This window comes from Plecotus auritus (genome assembly GCF_963455305.1).
Source record: "Plecotus auritus genome assembly, chromosome: 2".
NCBI lineage: Eukaryota > Metazoa > Chordata > Mammalia > Chiroptera > Vespertilionidae > Plecotus > Plecotus auritus.
This window is the reverse complement of record NC_137771.1, coordinates 51,776,759-51,798,533: the sequence shown is the minus strand read 5'-3', so window position 1 is coordinate 51,798,533 and position 21,775 is coordinate 51,776,759. Positions and strand designations below refer to the sequence as shown.

At 38.2% G+C, this 21,775-nt stretch overlaps 1 protein-coding gene across 3 annotated transcripts in view; it reads right to left on the bottom strand.

Annotated features, from left to right (window-relative positions):
• Nucleotides 1-21,775, bottom strand: part of LRRC7 (leucine rich repeat containing 7) — a 496,684-nt gene that overhangs the window by 101,031 nt on the left and 373,878 nt on the right. For all 3 annotated transcript variants that reach the window (XM_080658305.1, XM_080658301.1, XM_080658302.1), the window contains exons 12-16: nt 16,836-16,965; nt 13,292-13,407; nt 9,296-9,365; nt 4,387-4,486; nt 1,647-1,771 (exon numbers count right to left, since the gene is read on the bottom strand). In XM_080658305.1, coding sequence (XP_080514431.1) covers nt 1,647-1,771; nt 4,387-4,486; nt 9,296-9,365; nt 13,292-13,407; nt 16,836-16,965 — 541 coding nt within the window. The remainder of the gene's footprint in view (nt 1-1,646; nt 1,772-4,386; nt 4,487-9,295; nt 9,366-13,291; nt 13,408-16,835; nt 16,966-21,775) is intronic.

The following is a 21,775-nucleotide window of genomic DNA, read 5'->3' as shown; positions in this document are numbered from 1 at the left end:
ATGTACATGTAATGAACCAGAAAAGCGTGATTTAGTTTAAGAGTTCAGTATATTCCATACATCATATTTCTATGATGATTTATTTAGAAGTTTGTTTGTGTCCCAATTTGTCTAATAGCCAATGAATGGCATTAGAAATATTAAAATTAGTCGAAGTAAAGTAGATTGAGATTTAGGAAACACATACGGTTTTACCAAAATAGAAATAAACCAAATATAAATGAACACAGAGAAAAATGCACTCTAAAATATAATGCATCTACTCTGATTATAAACAGACCTGAGCACATAACACACAAACAGGGCTTCTAAATAATTGTTTGCATTGACTATATTTTATGTTTTCATTGTCACATATACCAGAGTATATTAAATATACTCTTTTCCTCTTGGATCCTTTGAATATAGATTTTTAGGAAGAAGTGTATGGTTTTTACATTCGGTGGAGCAAAACAATGAATCAAAGGTCCAGTATAGAATGCATCACCCACTGGTTCTGGATCTAACATATAAAATCCTTAAAAACGTTTCTAAAGGTTTTTGTTTATTTTTAGTTTGGTCTTATTTTTTTCTAGGAATTCACAATAAAAATGTCTCTGGTTCTTAGATAGCACTAATTAACAACCCAGAAACATTTTTAAACTCAGATTTTTAACAGAATTATCATTTTGATTTGGAAATCCATATAGATATGCTCTGTCAATTTACCTTACTGTCTAATTCTAATAAGGTTTCAAAGTGTGTTGGTTTAAAAAAAAGTTTATAAAATGTGGAGAGGACAGAAAAGAACACATTATACAATCTAGATCTATTAATGGAATAACTATACGATTACCTAGGAAATTAGTACCCATGATAAAAAAAAGTGTACATATAATGCCATAAAAATGAGAGATTCAAGATGTTGCTACAATGATAATATAAAGATCTGATATTGATAAAATCTATATCAATTCTAATCTTTTTAAAGTTAATGAAAAATATAGGTTTTAAAATTCAGCCTTGTTACTTGACTTAGATTGGTTCCAATAAAAGATTTTAAAAAATATGTTTTGGAGTTAAAAAAAATTGAAGTTATTTTCTCTAAGGAACATCATCTGTTATTAGCCCTCACCTCCTTTAAGACTTGTCCTCACACTTAAAAAAAAACTCACCAATTCTTCTCAAATATCCCAGTAATATAGACTCTTTCAGAGATTTTAATACCAATGTACTATATTCATCCATCAGCTCTTCAATAAATGTGTAATTTGGTTTCAACAGTCTGCATGATGTTTTGTTCAGTGATGAAAAAAACACACATTTCAGTGTTTCAAAAGATATATAAGATACTCAGGAAAAGCCCATCACCCAGATTTTTCCCCCCAGTTTTTTTCTCACCTTGAATCTCTTTCATGCTGTTCTGTAAGATGGGGTGGCCTATCAAATGTGCTCAGTCAGAATTAGGACATTAGTCTCATTCTCAAGCAAAACAATGTTTTCAAAATTACCATTCTGCTATAATGAAAGGTACCACCCTGAGACTTAAAGATGTATCTGACCATCTAGCAGGGGTCACTCCATTTGTTTCAAAATCTATTTGAATAAGAACATCGAACAAGCAAAAGTAATGAGGAGGAAGAAGAAACAACAATTAAAAGGTTCACCTTAACTTTCCCAGCATTATCGTCATCTTCCTTTTTGTCTTCAAATTCAAAGGCAACAGTCATGCGTTGCTGTCTTTGCTCTTCCCACAGTGTCGGGTTAAAGCTGTCACTGTCTGACTGGAAATCTACAGTTAGATTCCAGAAGATTATTGCTTATTTTTACATAAAGTGTTTTTAATAGAGCTCAGTACACTATGCAAACAATGGTGATAGGCACTACAAACAAATACAAAATTTTTTTAAAAGGGAAAAAAACAAATAAAGAAAAAAGAATATAAAGGGATAAAGGAGAAAAAAGGAAAGGGGGAGGAAAGTGGGAATAAAATTCCCTTGATATTTGTTACATGGTCTTTTTTTAAATATATATTTTTATTGATTTCAGAGAGGAAGGGAGAGGGAGAGAGAGATACAAACATCAATGATGAGAGAGAACCATTGATCAGCTGCCTCCTGCACACCCCCTACTGGGGATCAAGTCGGCAACCTGGGCATGTGCTCTTGACCAGAATCGAACCTGGGACCCTTCAGTCTGCAGGTCAATGCTCTATCCACTGAGCCAAACCAGCTAGGGTGATCTTTTAACATCTTAACACAATTCAAGTTTCCTAAGTATACATTAATTATGTATTGAGGTTGGGAAGTTTCCAGTGTAGAGAATGAGCTCCTCATAGGACAAAAATAATAGAGAATTGGACTAAACATTTTAAAATATTATCTCTTTTAATCTTTAATCCTCACCTGAGGACTGATAGGAGAGAGGCCAGAGAGAGAGAGAGAGAGAGAGAGAGAGAGAGAGAGAGAGAGAGAGAGAGGCATCAATTGGTTGCCTTCAGATTCCCAGGTATGTGCCCAGATCTGGAATTGAACCAGCAAACTTTCAGTGTACAGGACAAGGCTCAACCAGGCTTATCTTTTTAATCTTCACAACAGCACAATGGTAGTACTAACATCACCCTCAATTTACTAATGAGAAAACTATACCTGAATTTTAAGACTTGCTCAAAGTCATGCAGTTTCTCTGTGGTGTATACAGGATTCTGTTGCATGTCTGTGTAATTACAAAGCTCATATTTGTAACTACTAAACTGTGTCAGGATTTTATAAAAGGTACTAACTATATAACAATGGTTTTGTAAAGTGTCTAAGACTGCACCATTGTGTGTGTTGGGGAGGTGGAGCGGGTAAGGTGGGGTCGGGGTAATGGAAGGGAGTTTATTTTTAGGGTAACAAACATGTGAAAAATTTAGTCTTTAACATGAAGGTCTAAATGTGTTTCAACTTAAGTTGAAAATAAATGGCTTATAAATCTTTACATCAAATTGTTGGCTAATGATAATATTTTGTTTTTTGTTGCAAAGGATTCTGAAAATTCACTTAATACACTTCTGCCTGAAAAACCAGAGGGTGAATTGCTTAAAGTTCAATAAAATTGTTCTAATACTAACTCTTCTTTCCAAAGGAAACCAAAGAAAAACAAGGCTAATTCCTTAACATCACCTTACCTAACTAGATCTACCTCACTCCCTGTAACAAATTAGAGATTTAATCTGTGAAACTGGATCTCAGAAATAACCAGTGAATATAAGGCAGTTTCATTTTTCTTTACATCTTTTTTAAGAGAAATATTTTGATAACATAGGGATATTAAAATGTAAATATAAGTAAAGGTAGATGAATAAAACATAATTCTTATAAAAGTCTTTTCTTACACCATCTATAAACATGGTGGCTTATCTTTCATAAATTCAAAAGATCAATTTTATTAAAGTCTGAAAAATGCATATTAAAATGACACTTTCCTTATCTTACTTCTGTAAGTCAAATATGAATAAAAATATCCTAAAATATTCCAAAATGATTCATTCCAATGCTCATATATCAAAGACTAAATATACTTCTCATTATTATCCCCAATAATGAGAAATACATATACCAATAATTTATTTTAAAAGTTAGTCTCATTAAAGTGGATTGAGTGAATTTAACTGACTGGTGGATTAAAGTGGATTTACTCTTCTAAGAATGAATGACAGTGACATAAGACTAGAAAATGTGCAGGAAAGCCTATGCTGTCTTGGACTAAGTGGCCCATGCTGAGTTCCAAATTCTAAAGGGCAATACTGTTTTAAACATTGTATGAATAATGTGGCCATAGGATAGAAGATTTAATTATTGGAAAAGGTTTAGGTTTTTCAAAAAGTACTCCTATCATAGTTGCTGATGTTGTTTAAGGGAAACTCAACTTGAAGAAAAAAGAACAGTCATCGTTTGCAGGTCATCTTTTGATGGTTGACCCTTAACATGAAATAATTTGGGGCCTTGGATCATTGTATTAAATGTTTAAATTTCATTCATGAGATTAGGGAACACAGGAATTAAACTAGCTTTCTGAATCTTCCTTAAGATCTGACTCTTCTTCGCTCATTTCAACGAGCTGGGTACCACATTTGGTCAACTAATCCTGGGCCTTGTAATCCACCAAGAGAAGAAGTTGATCCTGAAAGTCAATATTCTTATGACAAAGAGAGAGAGTTATGTTTTTGGAATCTTACTTAAAATATTATAGTGTGAAGATAAGATTCATACTTAATAGCTAACCTCTAAATGATTGATGTAAGTCATGTAATTATCTTTATAGCCTTGCCCACATGTTAGTATTCCTGGCCAAAGATCAGAAGAAAATGATTCTCTTTGGCCCATTATTATATAAGTTTGGGAGACATTTCTGCTGACAATTTACCTTCATCACCACGAGGTTGCTGGGGAAACATGTAGTTAGTCAATACTCTTTGCTTTGTTTCTGGATGGGCTTCAGTTTGTAAAGGGATAAGGGCTTTGGACTGGAAGCAAAAAAACATATAAATTAGATCAATAAGCTAGCAAATATTTATTTTATGATCAATAAGTGATAATGATCAATAGTCTGGACTCACCAAGCTAAATGAAAAGTTAAAAGGAAAGCAAGGAAAAAGTAATGAAACTAGAAATTATAACATAAACTAAGACTATTGCTGGGGAATATTTTCAAATTCTAAGTTATTCATAATGAAATTTTTTTTCTCAAGTATATTCTTTTATAAAATTATCCATCCTCACTGAGCAATGTCAGTTTTAATCCTGAAGAGACCAAAAAATGTATTAAATTGTTTAAACTAAGTAAGCTTTTGGTATGGCTCTATATATCCATTCATTTTCATAAGCTGTTGTCCAAAAAGCACCAAATGAAATTTGCTATCAAATTCAAGCTATGCAAGATAATCAATGAAATTAATTAGGTTAAAGCATAAGCATTTATATTTAAGAGCTATTTTGTAACCAAAGACAGGGTCTACATACAGATAGGCAACAGTACTTGTATCTGATATATCATAATATAATGACCTATGGATGGTAATATATTATTCTTTATTAATTAATTTGATTTCAAACATACTATTTTAAAGGGGTTTTTAGAATGCTGATATTATATATTACTAGAGGCCCAGTGCATGGATATATGCACATTGAAAGGAAATTAATTAGAAGGTGGCCTGTGGGGCGGGACTGGGTGAGACGGGCTGGACATGCCCTGGAGCCATCCTCCCGTTGTCCCTCCCTGGCAGGCCACACCTGGGGTGGTGCCGGGGCTCGAAGGGCAGCTGTGGAGTGAGTGTGGTCCCTTTGGCAGGTGGGGCCCCTCAGCCTGTCCTGTGGGGATCAGGCCAAAACCAGCAGTCTGACATCCTCTGAGGGGTCCTGTAGTGCAAGAGGGCACTCTACAAAGTTGCTGTCACTCTGCAGCTCCTGTGTTGAGCATCTGCCCCCTGGTGGTCAGTGCGCATCATACTTACCTGCAGGTTGCTTAGCCTTTTATATACACTAAGTGGCCAGATTATTATGATCTCTGAAAGCATACTAATCTGGCCACTCAGTGTGTGTGTGTGTGTGTGTGTGTGTGTGTGTGTGTGTGTGTGTGTATATATATATATATATATATATATATATATATATATATATTAGCGGCCCGGTGCATGAATTTGTGCATGGGTGGGGTCCAACCAGCCTGACCAGGGGGGAGGGGACATGGGCAGTTGGCTGGCCTGCCTGCTGGTCGAACTCCTGGTCGAGGGGGCAATTTGCATATTAGCATTTTATTATAGAGGATATACACTGAGTGGCCAGATTATTATGCGTTCAGAGATCATAATAATCTGGCCACACAGTGTATATACTAGTGGCCTGGTGCATGGATTAGTGCACATTGAAAGGAAGTTAATTAGAAGAAATATTTTAATCTCGCTATTCGCCCTTTCTCTATAATAGGAGATTTAACCAAATTCACGATTGACAATGACAGATCAAAACACATGCGTGCAATTGGCACCAGTGAGAGCTTTATATGTATCACGCATGCGTGAGTCAACTTAGCCTTTTATATATATATATATATAGAGAGAGAGAGAGAGAGAGAGAGAGAGAATAAATTTGCTTAATTAGACCTGCTTTCTGATTTAGCTAAACTTTTTCCTGCCCAGTGAAGCACTCCAACTTCTCTTTCAAGTAATTGTCAACACAGCAATAAATATCAACACGAAGCAGACTATTATTGTAGATCACGCAGGGAGAACAAAGGGTAAAATATTTAACTGTAGCAGTGTTTGACTATATTCTGTGTAGTAAGAAAACCTGAAGTCATTTTCAAGGTCCACCATTTCTTACTTCTTTTCAGTCAGGTCAAGTTTCTAAACTTTCTAAGTCTCCGTTTTCCGGCTAATGAAAAGAAAATAGGGTTCTACCGAGTCTCCTATCTACCTACTCCAGGACTTCTGTGAGGATCAAAGGAGATGAGGCACGGGAAAACACTTCACAGACATTTGGTTAAAGTGTAAAATGTTTGCATCTGGCTATAAAGCAAATCATGTTCCTGGGCTGAAGAAACTGCAAGGAGGCTAGCTGCTAGTGAAAGGAAGCCGGGCGTTCCTACGTGATGTCATTACCTAGCACCCACAGCGACCAATTCCGGGCTGGGCTGGGCTGTGGGCTGCATTTTGCGCCATGGGGTCTTGACAGCATTGGCTGCAATTTGGTGGGGTGTCACTCCAGGATGGTGGCGGGGCCTGTGTCCCACTTGGGGGAAGCTGAGTGTTGCTTTGTCGGTGCCAGGTCCAAGGTACTGTTTCCTTGCAAATGGCCAGTGTGCGTCATGGCAGCTCCTGCGTTGAGCATCTGCCCCCTGGTGGTCAGTGTGCATCATAGCAACCGGTTGGATGGTCAGAGGGACACAATATATTAACCTTTTGTATATATAGATAGATATCTATGGAAATATACTGGAAATTATCATTTATCTAATGTTTTAAAAATTGGCTTATTTCATGACATTTATTAATAGGAACGAAGCACAAAGGGATTTGGGATGTCAACTTGTCTCATGAAACTGAATCAGAAACACATTAAATCACTGTTCTAAATAAAAATTAAATGATGCAGTCACTGTTCTGTTTATTCTCCTACAAGAATAATAAATCATGATTATTAGGGGATTTTTTTTTTTTTTTTTACAAAGCAAGACTGAATAGACTGTTCCATTACCATAATTCACATTGATCCCAGAAATGCTTTATTTATAATGATATACTGATGCCTTGAAAGATCTGTAGTTCATTGATAAGATTTGAATTTGAATGATAATCTAATTTTTTAGTCAGTAAATAGAAGCAAGTTCTGAAATAACTATAGAAACACAAAGATTATTCTTAAACTTACATTCTACACTTTGTAAAGGTTTATTTTAATTTTTTCACAAAAGTAGCCCAATACCTAGAATTCTGAACAATGCTGTTTTCACGCTCAACAAATGATGACAAACTAAATTCAACATGATTTTTTTTTTCCACTTGGCTATTTGTATTTTGGGATAGGTGTTTCAAAATTTTAGGATTATAGGAAAAGAGTAAAAGAGGACTAATAAACAATGTCAAAATTGTCTATCATCAATTTTTTCTGGTGACAAATCACATGTCTTCAACTGTTTCTTGTTACTTTCCAGTTAATAAAATCATTATCAACTAGAGGCCTGGTGCATGAAATTCATACGGGGTGGGTGTCCCTCAGCGCACCCTGCACCCTCTCCAATCTGGGACCCCTCGAGGGATGTCCGACTGCCCATTTAGGCCCGATCCTACCGGGATCGGGCCTAAATGGGCAGTCGAACATCCCTCTCACAATCCAGGACTGCTGGCTCCCAACTGCTCACCTGCCTGCCTTCCTGATTGCCCCTAACTGCTTCTGCCTGCCAGCCTGATCACCCCTAACTACTCCCCTGACAGCCTGATTGATGCCTAACTGCCCTCTCCTGCAGGCCTCATCACCCCTAACTGCCCTCCCCTGCAAGCCTGGGTCCCCCCCCAACTGCCCTTCCCTGTAGGCCCGGTGGCCCCCAACTTCCCTCCTCTGCCAGCCTGGTCACCCCTAACTGCCCTCCCCTGCAGGCTTGATCACCCCCAACTGCCCTCCCCTGCTGGCCTGATTGCTCACAACTGCCCTCCCCTGCTGGCCTGATCCTTCCCAACTGTCCTCCCCTGCTGGCCATCTTGTGGTGGCCATCTTGTGTCCACGTGGGGGCAGGATCTTTGACCACATGGGGGCAGCCATCTTGTGTGTTGGAGTAATGGTCAATTTGCATATTACTCTTTTATTAGATAGGATAGAGGCCTGGTGCATGGGTGGGGGCCAGCTGGTTTGCCCTGAAGGTTGTCCTAGGTCAGGGTGGAGGTTCCCTTGGGGCATGGGGCAGCCTGGGCGAGGGGCCTGTGGTGGTTTGCAGGCCGGCCATGCCCCCTGGCGACCCAAGCAGAGGCCCTGGTATCTGGGATTTATTTATCTTCTATAATTGAAACTTTGTAGCCTTCAGCGGAGGCCTGGGCTGGCCAGGGTGTGCAGGAAGTTTGGCTTCCTCCATCACCGGGAAAACCAAGCCTCCTATTCGCTCTGTGGCAGCAGCCATTTTTGTTGGGTTAATTTGCATACTCGCCCCTGACTGGTTGGTGGGCATGGCTTGTGGGTGTAGCGGAGTAATGGTTAATTTGCATATTACTCTTTTATTAGATAGGATTATAATCTAACTTCATAAGAAAAAGAATATCAAAGCAATTTTACAGGAAATACTGATAATAGTTGCAAAAGATACTTGCAAATTTCTTGAAGAAAGTTCTAGAAATAAGTTGATTATAATTAAAACTATGAGAAAAAAGGAACATGGAGGATAATAATTCCCTGTTGTGGGGATTGTGGTAATAATTTCTTATTCTTTACCTTCAGAGGTATAATTAATGTATGTCCTCTAAGGACATATATGTATCATCTAGAGCTAAAAAGTCATAAAAATGATCATTTTGTATATTAGATCATTTTGTATATTATCTCTGAGAATGAAATAGCTACTAAATTGAAGCATTAAAAGAGGTTGGGAGTTATAGTTCTATTTTGTGTGCAGCAATGAAATACATATTTGAATTGCTACCTTTACACAAATCTCTCCTTCAGAGGATAAAGAATCTATATTTTATACTAATTATCAGAGGTATCTATTGTTAAAAAAATTAGTAATCAAAGTTTCAATTATAGTTCATCTTAATAAACAAAATAAATCAGGTAATAAAAGTTGTTACCTGATTGTCAGAAAGCCACAAAGCTGCAAGATCTTTAAGTTTGGTAAATGAGAATGGTAAATTCTTCAACCTGCAAAAAACAAAGAAAATTTTAATAGCATGGGTACAGATGGATATAGTCCATTTTGATAAATAATTGTTTAAAGTACTGTAACATTGATTTAATTCTTCTTCTCCTAATTCTTTCTCCATTGAGTAGCCTGAGCAACCTTTAAAAAGTAAAAAATCTCATTTTTACACCCTATAAATGCTTTCCCTCATAGCTAGGATAAAATCCAAAATTTTAACCATGCCTTTCATAAGCTTCTGCTACTCTTTTCCTGACTTAGTCCCATCAGCACCGCTGGCATTCTCTCAGCCTGCTATGAAGGTAAGTCAAGCTTATCTCTTTCTCTAGCATATTCTTTCTCCCATATGTCATTGACAAAATCCCACATATCCTTTAGCTCTTAGCTTAAATGCCATTTTCCCAAAGAGGCTTTTTCTTTTTAAATTAATACTTTTTTATTAATTTCAGAAAGGAAAGGAGAGGGAGAGAGAGAGAGAAACATCAATGATGACAGAGAATCATTGATTGGCTGCCTCCTGTACATCCCAACACTGGGAATTGAGCCCACAACCCAGGCATGTGCCCCGACCTGGAATTGAACCATGGCCTCATGGTTAATAGGTTGATGCTCAACCACTGAGCCACACCAGCCGGACAAGAGGCTTTTTCTTGACTACTCATTTAAATTATTTTTCCCAATCTGCTCACAAAGCACCTCATATTTTCCTTCCTTAAACATATCACAGTTTGTATTTATATATTTATTTTTGTGATTAAAAAGACAAAACTATTAGATATCCTCACAAAACTGTAGGTTCCATGAGGGCAAGGGTACATGTCTTTCTTACTATTAAAAGAATTTACAGCTCCCAACATTATTTTGACTCCTGAAAGTATGTCCTTAGGTTCCTCCAGCATTCACACATTGTGTGAATCTTTAAACATGTCATTTTGAGATAAATGAAGTTTGCCATCAGCCTCGGTATTCAATAAAAATTGTTTAGCTTTGGCTTCAGCCTTTGGAAGGCCAAATAGCCAAATGCCTACTTCAATACACTATCTGACATTCCTTACATTGTGTATGATCAATAAATAGTGATTATCATGATAGCTATTCAGCAAAGTATTACAAATGAGGCATGCCAATGGATTTGTTATTTTCTTCATGTTCACTTTTGAATACAGATCAACATTTTAGATATAACTTATAATGAAAATTTCCTTACATCTTTAATATGCTGAAATTCTATTAGCCAATTGATAAATAAATATATTATGATAATGGAAGTGGAAAATGTGACAATAATTAATAAGAATTGTGGGAACTAATTTTTGTATGTGGAAGCAGTTAAACACTTTCATATAATTTAGTAAATATGCAAAGCTATTGAGAGCCAATACAAATACCAACAGAGTGTGTATTAGCTAAATAACTTTAAGAAGAATATAATAACCTTTCTGAAATTATTAATATTTATAAAACATAAATAATGTAAAGAGTATATTAATTTATATTATAATTCTCTTTTTATAGACTTGTTATACTAGCATTTATAACATTAACCCAAATTACACATAAAAGCTATTTCCAATTTTTAGTTATTTAATTTCATGTAAGCCAGAAACTATCAAGCAAGGTCTTATGGGGAGAATTTTTTGCATCATGTGTCAATGAATTAAAAGTAGAATATTAAGTCAGCTGCATCAATATTACACGAGGGGAAAACTCTCCAGTATAATATACAATAACATGCATGATAAATCATCATCAATCCAGCCATAAATGTGGAGGATGAAGAATGTTAGTGAAGGATGTTACCCTCATTTTTCCTTGCTCTTTCAGTTGTTGAAAGTGAGCCTTTATTTAGTACCACAGAAGCTGTCTTACAAATCTATTTTATAATAGATTTTCAAAAATCATACATTTTAAATATTGAACTGGAATAATTGTGACTTTTGGATAACATTTCATATTTAATCTTTTATCTAAGCAGTTAATTTTCTGATGACAATGTTCAACTTTGTCCTCAGCTTTCGTTAAATATTAATTTTAATCTCAGGTTAAGGTTTGTTGAGTAATTCATTAATTTAAAAATATTAATTTGGCTCATACTATGTTTCAGTCACTGTATTAAGAAATAAGTTAAGCTTAGATTTCTGGCCTGATAAGTATTTAAACTCCTGATGTTATGAAATTGCCAGTATTTTACTCATATCTTTTGCACTAGCATTCAACAATGTGTCTGTTCCATGGCAGGAACTCAAGTATGCTATATTTGTTGAATAAATAGCTCCATCAGTAGTCCTTCCAACTTACGGATCTTTTAAAACTAGTTGATAAATATATCTTCCATTTCATCACACAGATTATTTATGTATAAAAGTTGAGCAAAACTAATATTTAGGTGAGACTTCCATAGCTCATCATAAAACTTCCCTCCAGGTGACAATTACGGAGCTCAGTTTTATTGGGGAACTGTAATTGAATCCACTGGAACTCCATCTTCCTATCGTATCCCCATGACATATTTCTCGTCTTACAAGAATATAATTAAAAAAATTTGAAAAATGTCTTGTTGAAAATCAGGTACAACATTTAATGCATTTCCCTCATTTTCCTGTCTAGTAACGCAGTCAAAACAGGAAACAATGTTGATTTGACATGACTTACTCTTGTTGCACCAAACTATGAGGCTTTCTTGTTACCCTGATTTAAAAATAAAATCCCAAATCTTTTCATAAAATGTTTTATTCTCTTATATGGGAATATTACTAGCTGCTAAGTGAATGGTTTTTGAAATTCACATTATTATGTTTTTCTTAAATTAACAAACAAATGAGAAATTCCACATTTAGTAAACTTTCAGAATCTGAACATTCTTCATTACTTCATAAAAGCTAATCTTAACAATTTTGTTGCAAAGTCTCTCAATTTCTCATATTATTATTAGTCTGATTGAAACTTATTGAAAACAAAGAGTTCAAGCATTCTATTGCATAATCACTTATCTTCTTAGTAATTATCTTTAGTCAATTAAAAAATACATATTATTTTTATTGATTTCAGAGAGGAAGGGAAAGAAAAAGAGAAATAGAAACATCAATGATGAGAGAGAATCATTGATCGGCTGTCTCCTGCACACCCCCTGCTGGGGATCAAGCCGCAACCCAGAAATGTGCTCTGAGAATTGAACCGTGATCTCCTGGTTCATAGGTTGATGCTCAACCACTGAGCCACTCCAGCTGGGCTTTAGTCAATTTTTTTATCCTTTCCTGTTTATCGACAATTTTGGTGAAAATAAAGATGAACTGCAGTTTTACTTTTTCTTTTTACCCATCAACCAATATAACACCTTTGTCACATCCTTTCTTTTTCGTCTTGTTCTGAACATGACTAAATGACCATTTGGTTATCCTTACCATAACGTAAAACTCTTATGACTAGTTAGGATTAGCTTCCTGGCAATATATTTACCAGCATTTTGGTGCAGTTGACTATATACATATTGCCAATTTAATTTACTGGAGGCATAAAAATATACATGAAAACGTATATGTATGCATACATACATATCTATGCATATAAATTTAATAATAAATTTTGTAGTTTTTTATTTCAATCATTTTTCATGTCTTCATAATGTTATGCTTTTTGCATATGGGAGGATTTCAGTATATAAATTTGGGTGTATAAATTTTATATAATTTTAAAATACAATATAATATATGGTCTTAATATAATCAAATAATTAAACTTTGAAATATCTCTTTAAAAATAATTTAGCTCTTTCATTTTCTAAATGGATATTTGCATATTTGCATGACATTTGCATTCCTATACTTCACACACATTTTACAAAGAATATGTTTAAAAAATTATTAATAAGAAACAATAATTTGCTTATAGTAGGTAACTAATATGGGATTGTGATATGTTGCAGAAATACCTGTTGTCACTCAAATTTAAGACTCTTAGTTTCTGCATCTGTCCAATCTCTTCAGGAAGAAATTCCAGTTTATTGGAGCGTAGAGACATAACTGTTACATTCTTACAGCTTCCAATCTATAGGTAACAACAACAAAGTGTAAAGAATCACAATGTAGACTATATTTTTATATTAATTTTTATAATTTATAAAACAATTTGATTAATTTACACATTTCCTTATCACTTTTAAGATCCTCTTAATATGTGTATTTTTATAATCTTACTCTTTGAAATATGTGTATCATTATTTATATATTGCTTTAGATATGAAGGCAATGTACATCTCATTCTTTTACATATTAGGAAGGAATAATCCTATCTAATAAAAGAGTAATATGCAAATTGACCATCACTCCAAGACACAAGATGGCTGCCCCCATGTGGACACAAGATGGCTGCCACAAGATGGCCGGCAGGGGAGGGCAGTTGTGGGCAGTTAGGGGTGACCAGGCCAAAAGGGAGGGCAGTTGGTGGGGACCCAGGCCTGCAGGGGAGGACAGCTGTGGGCAATCTGGCCAGCAGGGAGGGCAGTTAGGGAAAACAGGTCAGCAGGGGAGTGCAGTTGGGGGGTACCAGGACTGTAGGGGAGGGAAGTTGGGGGGGACCAGGCCTGCAGGGGAGGGCAGTTGAGGGGGGGACAAGGCCTGCAGTGGAGGGCAGTTGGGGGGAAACCAGGCCTATAGTAGAGGACAGTTTGGGGGGGGGACCTAGGCCTGTAGGAGGGGGCAGTTGGGGGAGACCAGGCCTGCAGGGTAGGGCATTGGGGGGGGGGCACTAGGCCTGCAAGGAAGGGCAGTTACGGGCAATCAGGCCAGCAGGGAGGGCAGTTAGGGGTGACCGGGCCAGCAGAGGAGGGCAGCTGGGGGAGTCCAGGTCAGCAGGGGAGGGCAGTTGGGGTGGACCAGGACTGTATGGGAGGGCAGTTGGGGGGCAGGGGAGAGCAGTTGGGGGGGACCAGACCTGCAGGGGAGGACAGTTGGAGGGGGGAGACCAGGCCTGTGTTAGAGGGCAGTTGGGGGGGAACCAGGCCTGCAGTGGAGGACAGTTTGGGGGGACCTAGGCCTGCAGGGGAGGGCAGTTGGGGGGGGGGGGACCAAGCCTGCAGGGTAGGGCAGATGTGGGGGGGACTAGGCCTGAAGGGGAGGGCAGTTGTGTGTGATTAGGCCAGCAGGGTAGGGCATTGGGAGGGACTAGGCCTGCAGGGGAGGTCAGTTGGCGGGGGGGGGGGGGGGGGGAACCAGGCCTGCAGGGTAGGGCATTGGGAGGGACCAGGCAGGCCAGCAGGGAGGGCAGTTGGGGGAGACCAGGTCAGCAGGGTAGGGCATTGGGAGGGACTAGGCCTGCAGGGGAGAGGAGTTGAGGGGGGGGGGGAACCAGGCCTACAGTGGAGGGCAGTTGGCGGGGGGGAACTAGGCCTGTAGTGGAGGACAGTTTGGAGGCACCTAGGCCAGCAAAGGAGGGCAGTTGGTGGGAACCAGGCCTGTAGGGGAGGACGGTTGGGAGGGGGGGCAGGCCTGCAGGGGATGGGAGTTGTGGGCATTTAGGGGTGACCAGGCCTGAAGGGGAGGGCAGTTGGGGGTGATCAGGCAAGCAGGGAAGGAAGTTAGGGGTGACTGGGCTGGCAGAAGAGGGCAGTTGGGGGAGACCAGGTCAGCAGGGGAGGGCAGTTGGGGGAGACCAGGCCTGTAGGGGAGGATAGTTGGGGGGGGGGCAGGCCTGTAGCGGAGAGCAGTTGGGGTGGTCCAGGCCTGCAGTGGAGGGCAGTTGGGGGGGGCAGGCCTGCAGTGGAGGACAGTTGTGGGGGACCCAGGCCTGCAGGGGAGGGCAGTTGGGGGTGATCAGGCAAGCAGGGAGGGAAGTTAGGGGTGACCGGGTCAGCAGAGGAGGGCAGTTGGGGGAGTCCAGGTCAGTAGGGGTGGGCAGTTGGGGTGGACCAGGACTGTATGGGAGGGCAGTTGTGGGGGAACCAGGCCTGCAGTGAAGGACAGTTTGGGGGGACCTAGGCATGCAAGGGAGGGCAGTTGGGGGAAACCATGACTATAGGGTAGGGCAGTTGGGGGTGGGGACTAGGCCTGCAGGGGAGGGCAGTTGTGGGTGATCAAGCCAGCAGGGAGGGCAGTTAGGGAGACCGGGCCGGCAGAGGAGGGCAGTTAGGGGTGACCAGGCCAGCATGGGAGGGCAGTTATGGGCAATCAGGCTGGCTGGGGAATAGTTAGGTGTCGATCAGGCTGGCAGGGGAGTGGTTAGGAGGTGATCAGGCTGGCAGGCAGAAGTGGTTAGGGGTACTCAGGCAGAGGCAGGTGAGCAGTTGGGAGCCAGCAGTCCTGGATTGTGAAAGGGATGTCCCAGATTGAAGAGGGTGCAGGCTGGGCTGAGGGACACCCCCCCCCACCCCTGTGCACGAATTTCGTGCTCCGGGCCTCTGGTTTTCTTTATAATTTTATTATTAGGACACTTAATTGTTTTATGTCATGTTGTCTTTGCCCATCCAAGTGAATAGTAACATATATATGTTTGTAATAGATCATACAGATTCAAATGTGAAGTATTGTTGACATTTCTTTGGTAAAGTTAGTTTTACTTCATATTACAATTTTTTTTTGTCATTTTTATTTATAATTTTGGGCTTTAAGATGATATATGTAATACCTTAATCAATAAAGAAAAAAACTGGAAAGAAATGATATATAGATTATTGCTCCACTATCATGGAAGTGTTTTGTAAAAATGTTAAATTGAAAACATACTTCACGCTTTTCCCTTGACATTAATGAATAAAACTTCTGTTTAGAAATAAAAACTAACAGAACCTCTTGGTGTATCCTGAAGCTAAAATAATACTGTTATGCAACATGATACTTTAAAAAATTACTTACATTAAAAATCTTTCACTTTAGGAATGGAAATATAATGATCTCAATATATTTATTTCTCTTCTTAAAAGCAAAATATATAAATTATTCAAAAATTTGTTCCTTAGCATTAACTAACTTACAATATTTTATTACTTTCTTTGCAAGCAATGTTTAAATGCATTTTCTGGGTTGAATATAAGAACTTATCACTTGTCATTTAAAAGAGAATGATGAACAAAAACAGACACAGAGACAGGGAAGCATGGATCAGACTGTTAAACCTCAGAGGGAAGGTAGGGGAGGTTGGGGGTAAGGGGGAGAGATCAACCAAAGGACTTGTATGCATGCATATAAGCCTTACCAGTGGTCACAGACAACAGGGGGGTGGGGACATGCGTGAGGAGGGGTTTGGGATGGGAATGGGGGGATGAGGACAAATATGTGATACCTTAATCAATAAAGAAATAAAAAAAATAAAAAAATAAAAATAGAAGAGAATGATTAACAAATACATATACGTATATATAGACAATTCCTACGACTATTCAAAACTCAACTCATGAATCTAAACTGCTTTATATTTCTTAAGATTTAATCATAAAACAGAATCATTAAAGGTTAATTAATAGAAACAAGTTCATTTCTTACTTCTCTGGGTAATTCTGGAAGAAAATTCTCATCGACTGCTAATGTTCGAAGACTATGAAGGTAGCCAACAGTAGGAGGTAGTGACTCCAGTTCATTACAGCTACAGTCAAATTCTTCTAATAAAGATAAACTGAAAAGATAAATACATTAGTTAGACATTTTAAAACGTCAGATGGCAAAAAACTTTTGAAAAAGCCACATGGTCAGATTCAGCAAAAACATTATTTATCTAGTGACTGAATAATTTATATAAATTTATTTTATCAGTTTAGCCAAGTGATTAAATGCCATTTAATAAGTGGTTCCATTTGGTAAAATAAATATAGTTTATTTCCCCCCTTTCTAAATTCACCTGTCATTTAACTGAACCATTGGAAATGAGAGATGGTTTTGTTTGTTTGTTTTAAATACAACATAGGTGTCATTTATAGTCAGATGTTCATAAAGTATGTCCTTGGAATGAATACATATAGCTGGCATGGGTAGGTAGAAGGGCGTAGAAGATGGGCCCAAGAAAGGGAGAATAAAGGGGCCAAACAGTAACAACAAAATATTGATTAAATGCAAGGTATTTTGCTAAGCATTTTAGAGATATAAATAACTCATCTTTTGCTTGTAACAATTCTATACCTATTATTTCAAATTCTATTGCACAGATAAGGAAATGATGGCTTACAGAGGTGAAGTAACTTGCCTACGGTCACACACAGTAGGAAAGCTGAAACCTAAATGCAGACATAATGGACCCTGCATGACCTTGCCTGTAGCCTGTGCCTCTGGAGCAGGGGCTGCAAACAGAGCTTATTTCAACCTGCAGATGTGTTTGGTTTACACAGTTTTTTTTTTTTATTTTTTATTTTTTTTAAAGTGGTAAACTCTACATAATGACCCAGACTTTTGGTAACTCTATTTATTTATTTGTTTGTTTGTTTGTTTATTTATTTATTTATTTTTATTGATCTCAGAGGAAAGGAGAGGGAGAGAGAAACATCAATGATGAGAGAGAATCATTGATTGGCTGCCTCCTGTATGCCCCACACTGGGGATCAAGCCCGCAACCTGGGCATGTGCTCTGACCAGGAATTGAACTGTGACCTCCTGGTTCATAGGTCGATGCTCAACCACATAGCCACACTGGCCGGGTGATTTTTGGTACCTCTTAAAAAAGAGGAAGACCTGGAAATACTGAGCATGTAGTCTTCCACAACAAGTAATGGCTGTTGCCTCTGGTCACAGTTCTCCAGTTTGTCACAACCACTATCACTCCATATTAGCCAGCTGGACCCTGTATCTACAGAAACGACTCGCATGAATGCACTTTCAAGTTATCACCTGGGAACCAGACATTCCGAAGGCTGGTTTGAGACAGCCGGGAAAGAAAGAGGGCCTGGCACAGAAGAAGCACTAGCTGTATTTAAGTTGTCAGTGATGTTGTTGTTAATATTATTATACTGTCATCACTACTCATATCATTGTTATTACTGTAATAGGAAGGAACCCCAAGGGGGAAGATCTTGCCCTCGTAAAGAGAAGATTGAATTAGAGTTCTCTGGACTACATTGTAGAGTCAGCTTCCTTTTTTATACCTTGGAACTGGCTGGTCTGCCATTTACTCCCCTCATTTAGTTTCACAGAAATTAAGTATGTGGGTTTTTAGTCAGTCAGAATGGATCTCTGAGCTCTGTCAATTACTAGATGTATTATCTTGGGTATCAAAAAATAAAACAAAAACCACAGCACAAAAAATAAAGCTGTTTTTATTTACTTAACAGGCAGAGGGACATATGAGGGAAGAAATTCACTGAGTAGTGCTCTGAGGGGGAAAATTAAGTGCCAAAAGGGGGAGCTAGCAGTGGGTTATGCTAATTAAGGATTAAAAATGTGCATTATGTAGATAGTGAAATACCTTCACAAGTCTGTGTTCAAGGTAAATCAAGTCCCATTATCCATGGGTCAAGAAAGAAATGAGTTCAGTCAGGTCAAGTCTGACCCTGACCAAAGTAACTCACCATCCATGGTCCTTAAGAGCTTCAACAGGTTAGAATCAGATGAGGTGAGACAGCATTCCGCTTTGAGTATTACCTCTTCGGCATGTGCTGCTTAAGTGAATTTTTTTCTTTTGCACAGACCAGTTCTATAACTTTTCTCTAATCCTTAGTTTCTTTATATTTGCAACGAGGATATGAATATGTCTTGCCTCATGTAGTTGCTCTGAGTATTTCATTAACTATTGTAAGTAAAGAATCTAGCACAGTGCCTGCCATAAAATACATACTCAGGATATGTATTTTCTTTGTATTAGTGAACCCTGATAAATTTGTTTCTAAGTCATTTGAAACCCTCACATGCAGGGGTGGTCATGTCGCTGGGTATCAGATGTGCATGGCTGTGTGACTGTGTGCTGTGTGTGTGTGTGTGTGTGTGTGTGTTGGTGGGCACAGGGGTCAATGTATTGGGAAACCCATAACAGTTTATTTGTTTCTAAAAAAAGTCTAGCACAGTGTCTTACACATAATGCACTTAATGTATTTGGTAGAATTTGTTAAAAGACATTTCTATCAATAGTTTGTTGTCATGTACTCAGCAAGTGGTGATAAAAGTACCAGGATTTTTTTAAATAAAATTTTCTGATGTATGTTCTAGGTAGATACCAAAGAATTAAACAACTAAAATATAATTAAAGTATCTTATTTTTTCCTTCTTTCATGTCTTGAAGTTAGTCTTGAGTCATACGGTAAGGCAGTCCTTACTTTCTATAGTTCTGATGGGCACAAATTTCAGTTATTATGGTTTCATGTAATAATATTAGTTCCTTAACAACATGACTCAAATTTCAGTTACCTCATATACTAACTGTGAGTAACTGTGTAAAATATGAACTTCACTGCTAACTCTTCAGTCCAGAGTCACAGTGTAAATAACAGATGCACGTCTGAACAGTGACTAGTCACGTTTCTTCTTTCAAAGTCTGTCAGTGATCAGTCACTGCACAGTGTTACTCAGGTCACACACAGACTGTAAATCACATCGTTGTGTTGCTTACTTGTCAATCAGCAATAAAGGGATACTGCAGGCACAATATTGAACATTTAAAGCACTACTACTGTTGGATAGTATTCTTGGTCATCATAATTCTTTGGGGTATTTAAATGAAAATGTGAAAGTTTGCTTTTATCACCAAGAACTTCATTAATCCAAGCAATGGACAGAGGAATTATTTCAACTTTGAAAGCCTATTATCTTACGTAGGCTTTTTAATAGGCTATCGATGCTTCAGTTGAAGACCAAGCATTATGGTCAGCTGTGTTTTGGAAGAAATATGACATAAAGCATACAACTGAAGATATTCAAGCATCATGGCAGGAAGGAACAGCAAGTAACATGGGGGCAGTATAGCAGACTTTCAGCACATTGTGCAAATAACTTTGCAGAATTCAAATCAAACATAAATGGAGTTGTAGAAGAAATGGCTGACTGCTGAAATTTGCCTGCCACTATTCGAGAGACTAGATATGCTGCCAGTGGATCTTAGTGGAGGCAAACCTGTTGACAAAAATGAGGAAGGTGGTTGTGATGAAAATGATGATGTCCCAGAGCAAGTGATGCTGGGAATCAACTTCACCTTAAAAGAACTCCCAGAGATGTTTCTAGACATTGAAAGCACGAAGGATAAAAGTTTGGAAGCTAATCCAAGCTTAAAAAGGAGTATGACAATTTACTGCCACATAGAAAAAATATTCACTCCAAATTATAATTTACATGATGAAAAGAAGGCAAGCACTGTTCAAATTAATCTTGATAGTGTTGTTTTCTTTTAAAATATATTTTTTATTGATTTCAGAGAGGAAAGGAGAGGGAGAGAGATAGAAACATCAATGATGACAGAGAATCCCTGATGGGCTGCCTCCTGCATGGCCCTTACTGGGGATGGAGCCCATAACCCGGGCATGTGCCCTGACCAGGAATGAACTTCCTGGTTCATAGGTCAATGCTCAACCACTGAGCCACACCGGCCGGGCTTGATAGGTTTTTTTTGTTTTGTTTTGTTTTTACAAAATAAATAAAACATCGTAATTCTTGATATTCCTAATGCTTACAATGACAGTGTACTAAATAAATATTGGCTTTACTATTTTTTCATTTCTCTATACATTTATTAAACAACCGTACAAGTTTAATGGTTTGAAAAAGGTTTTGAAAGAGCTTTTGAGAACAATCATAGTTTTCCTCATGGACTGTTTTGAACAGTTTCAGGTTGCAGCATACTTGTTTTTATGGTCTTCCACTACTGTGCAAAGCAAGAACTTCCTGCATTAAAAGACAACAGTCCTTCACTGACTGACGTATTTCACTTAGTATAATCCTCTCCAGTTCCATCCATGCTGTTGCAAATGGTAAGAATTCCTTCTTTTTTACAGCAGCCGGGGGATAGGGGAGGCTGGGGGGAGGTCAATGGGGGGAAAAAAAGGAGACTTATGTGCTACTATTTGTAATACCTTAAACAATAAAATAAATAAAAAAATTAAAAAAGACAACATTTTTTCCTATACTGTGGATATGCTGAATTCATAATTTATAGCCTGAAAGTATTTTACATCTCTGAGATACAGAGGAAAAATATTAGGTGCAAAACACACATTCTTCAATGATTTCTGAAATTCAAAAGATTCTAATTAATAATTTAACATTCCACTGACTATTGATGGCTATCTTGTTAGAAATCACCTAAAGTATTTTAATTCCAGATCTATATGAATACAGTTGTATCACAGTTGGCATAGGCCAACCAAGTGAAAAAATACTCAGAGGAAGACAATACCATATAATCTCACTTTTATGTGGAATCAGAAAACAAATAGGTAAACAAACCCAAGAAAATACAGAGAATGGATTGGTGGCTGCCAGAGGTGGGGGTGGGAGGTGGGCAAAAATGGGTGAAG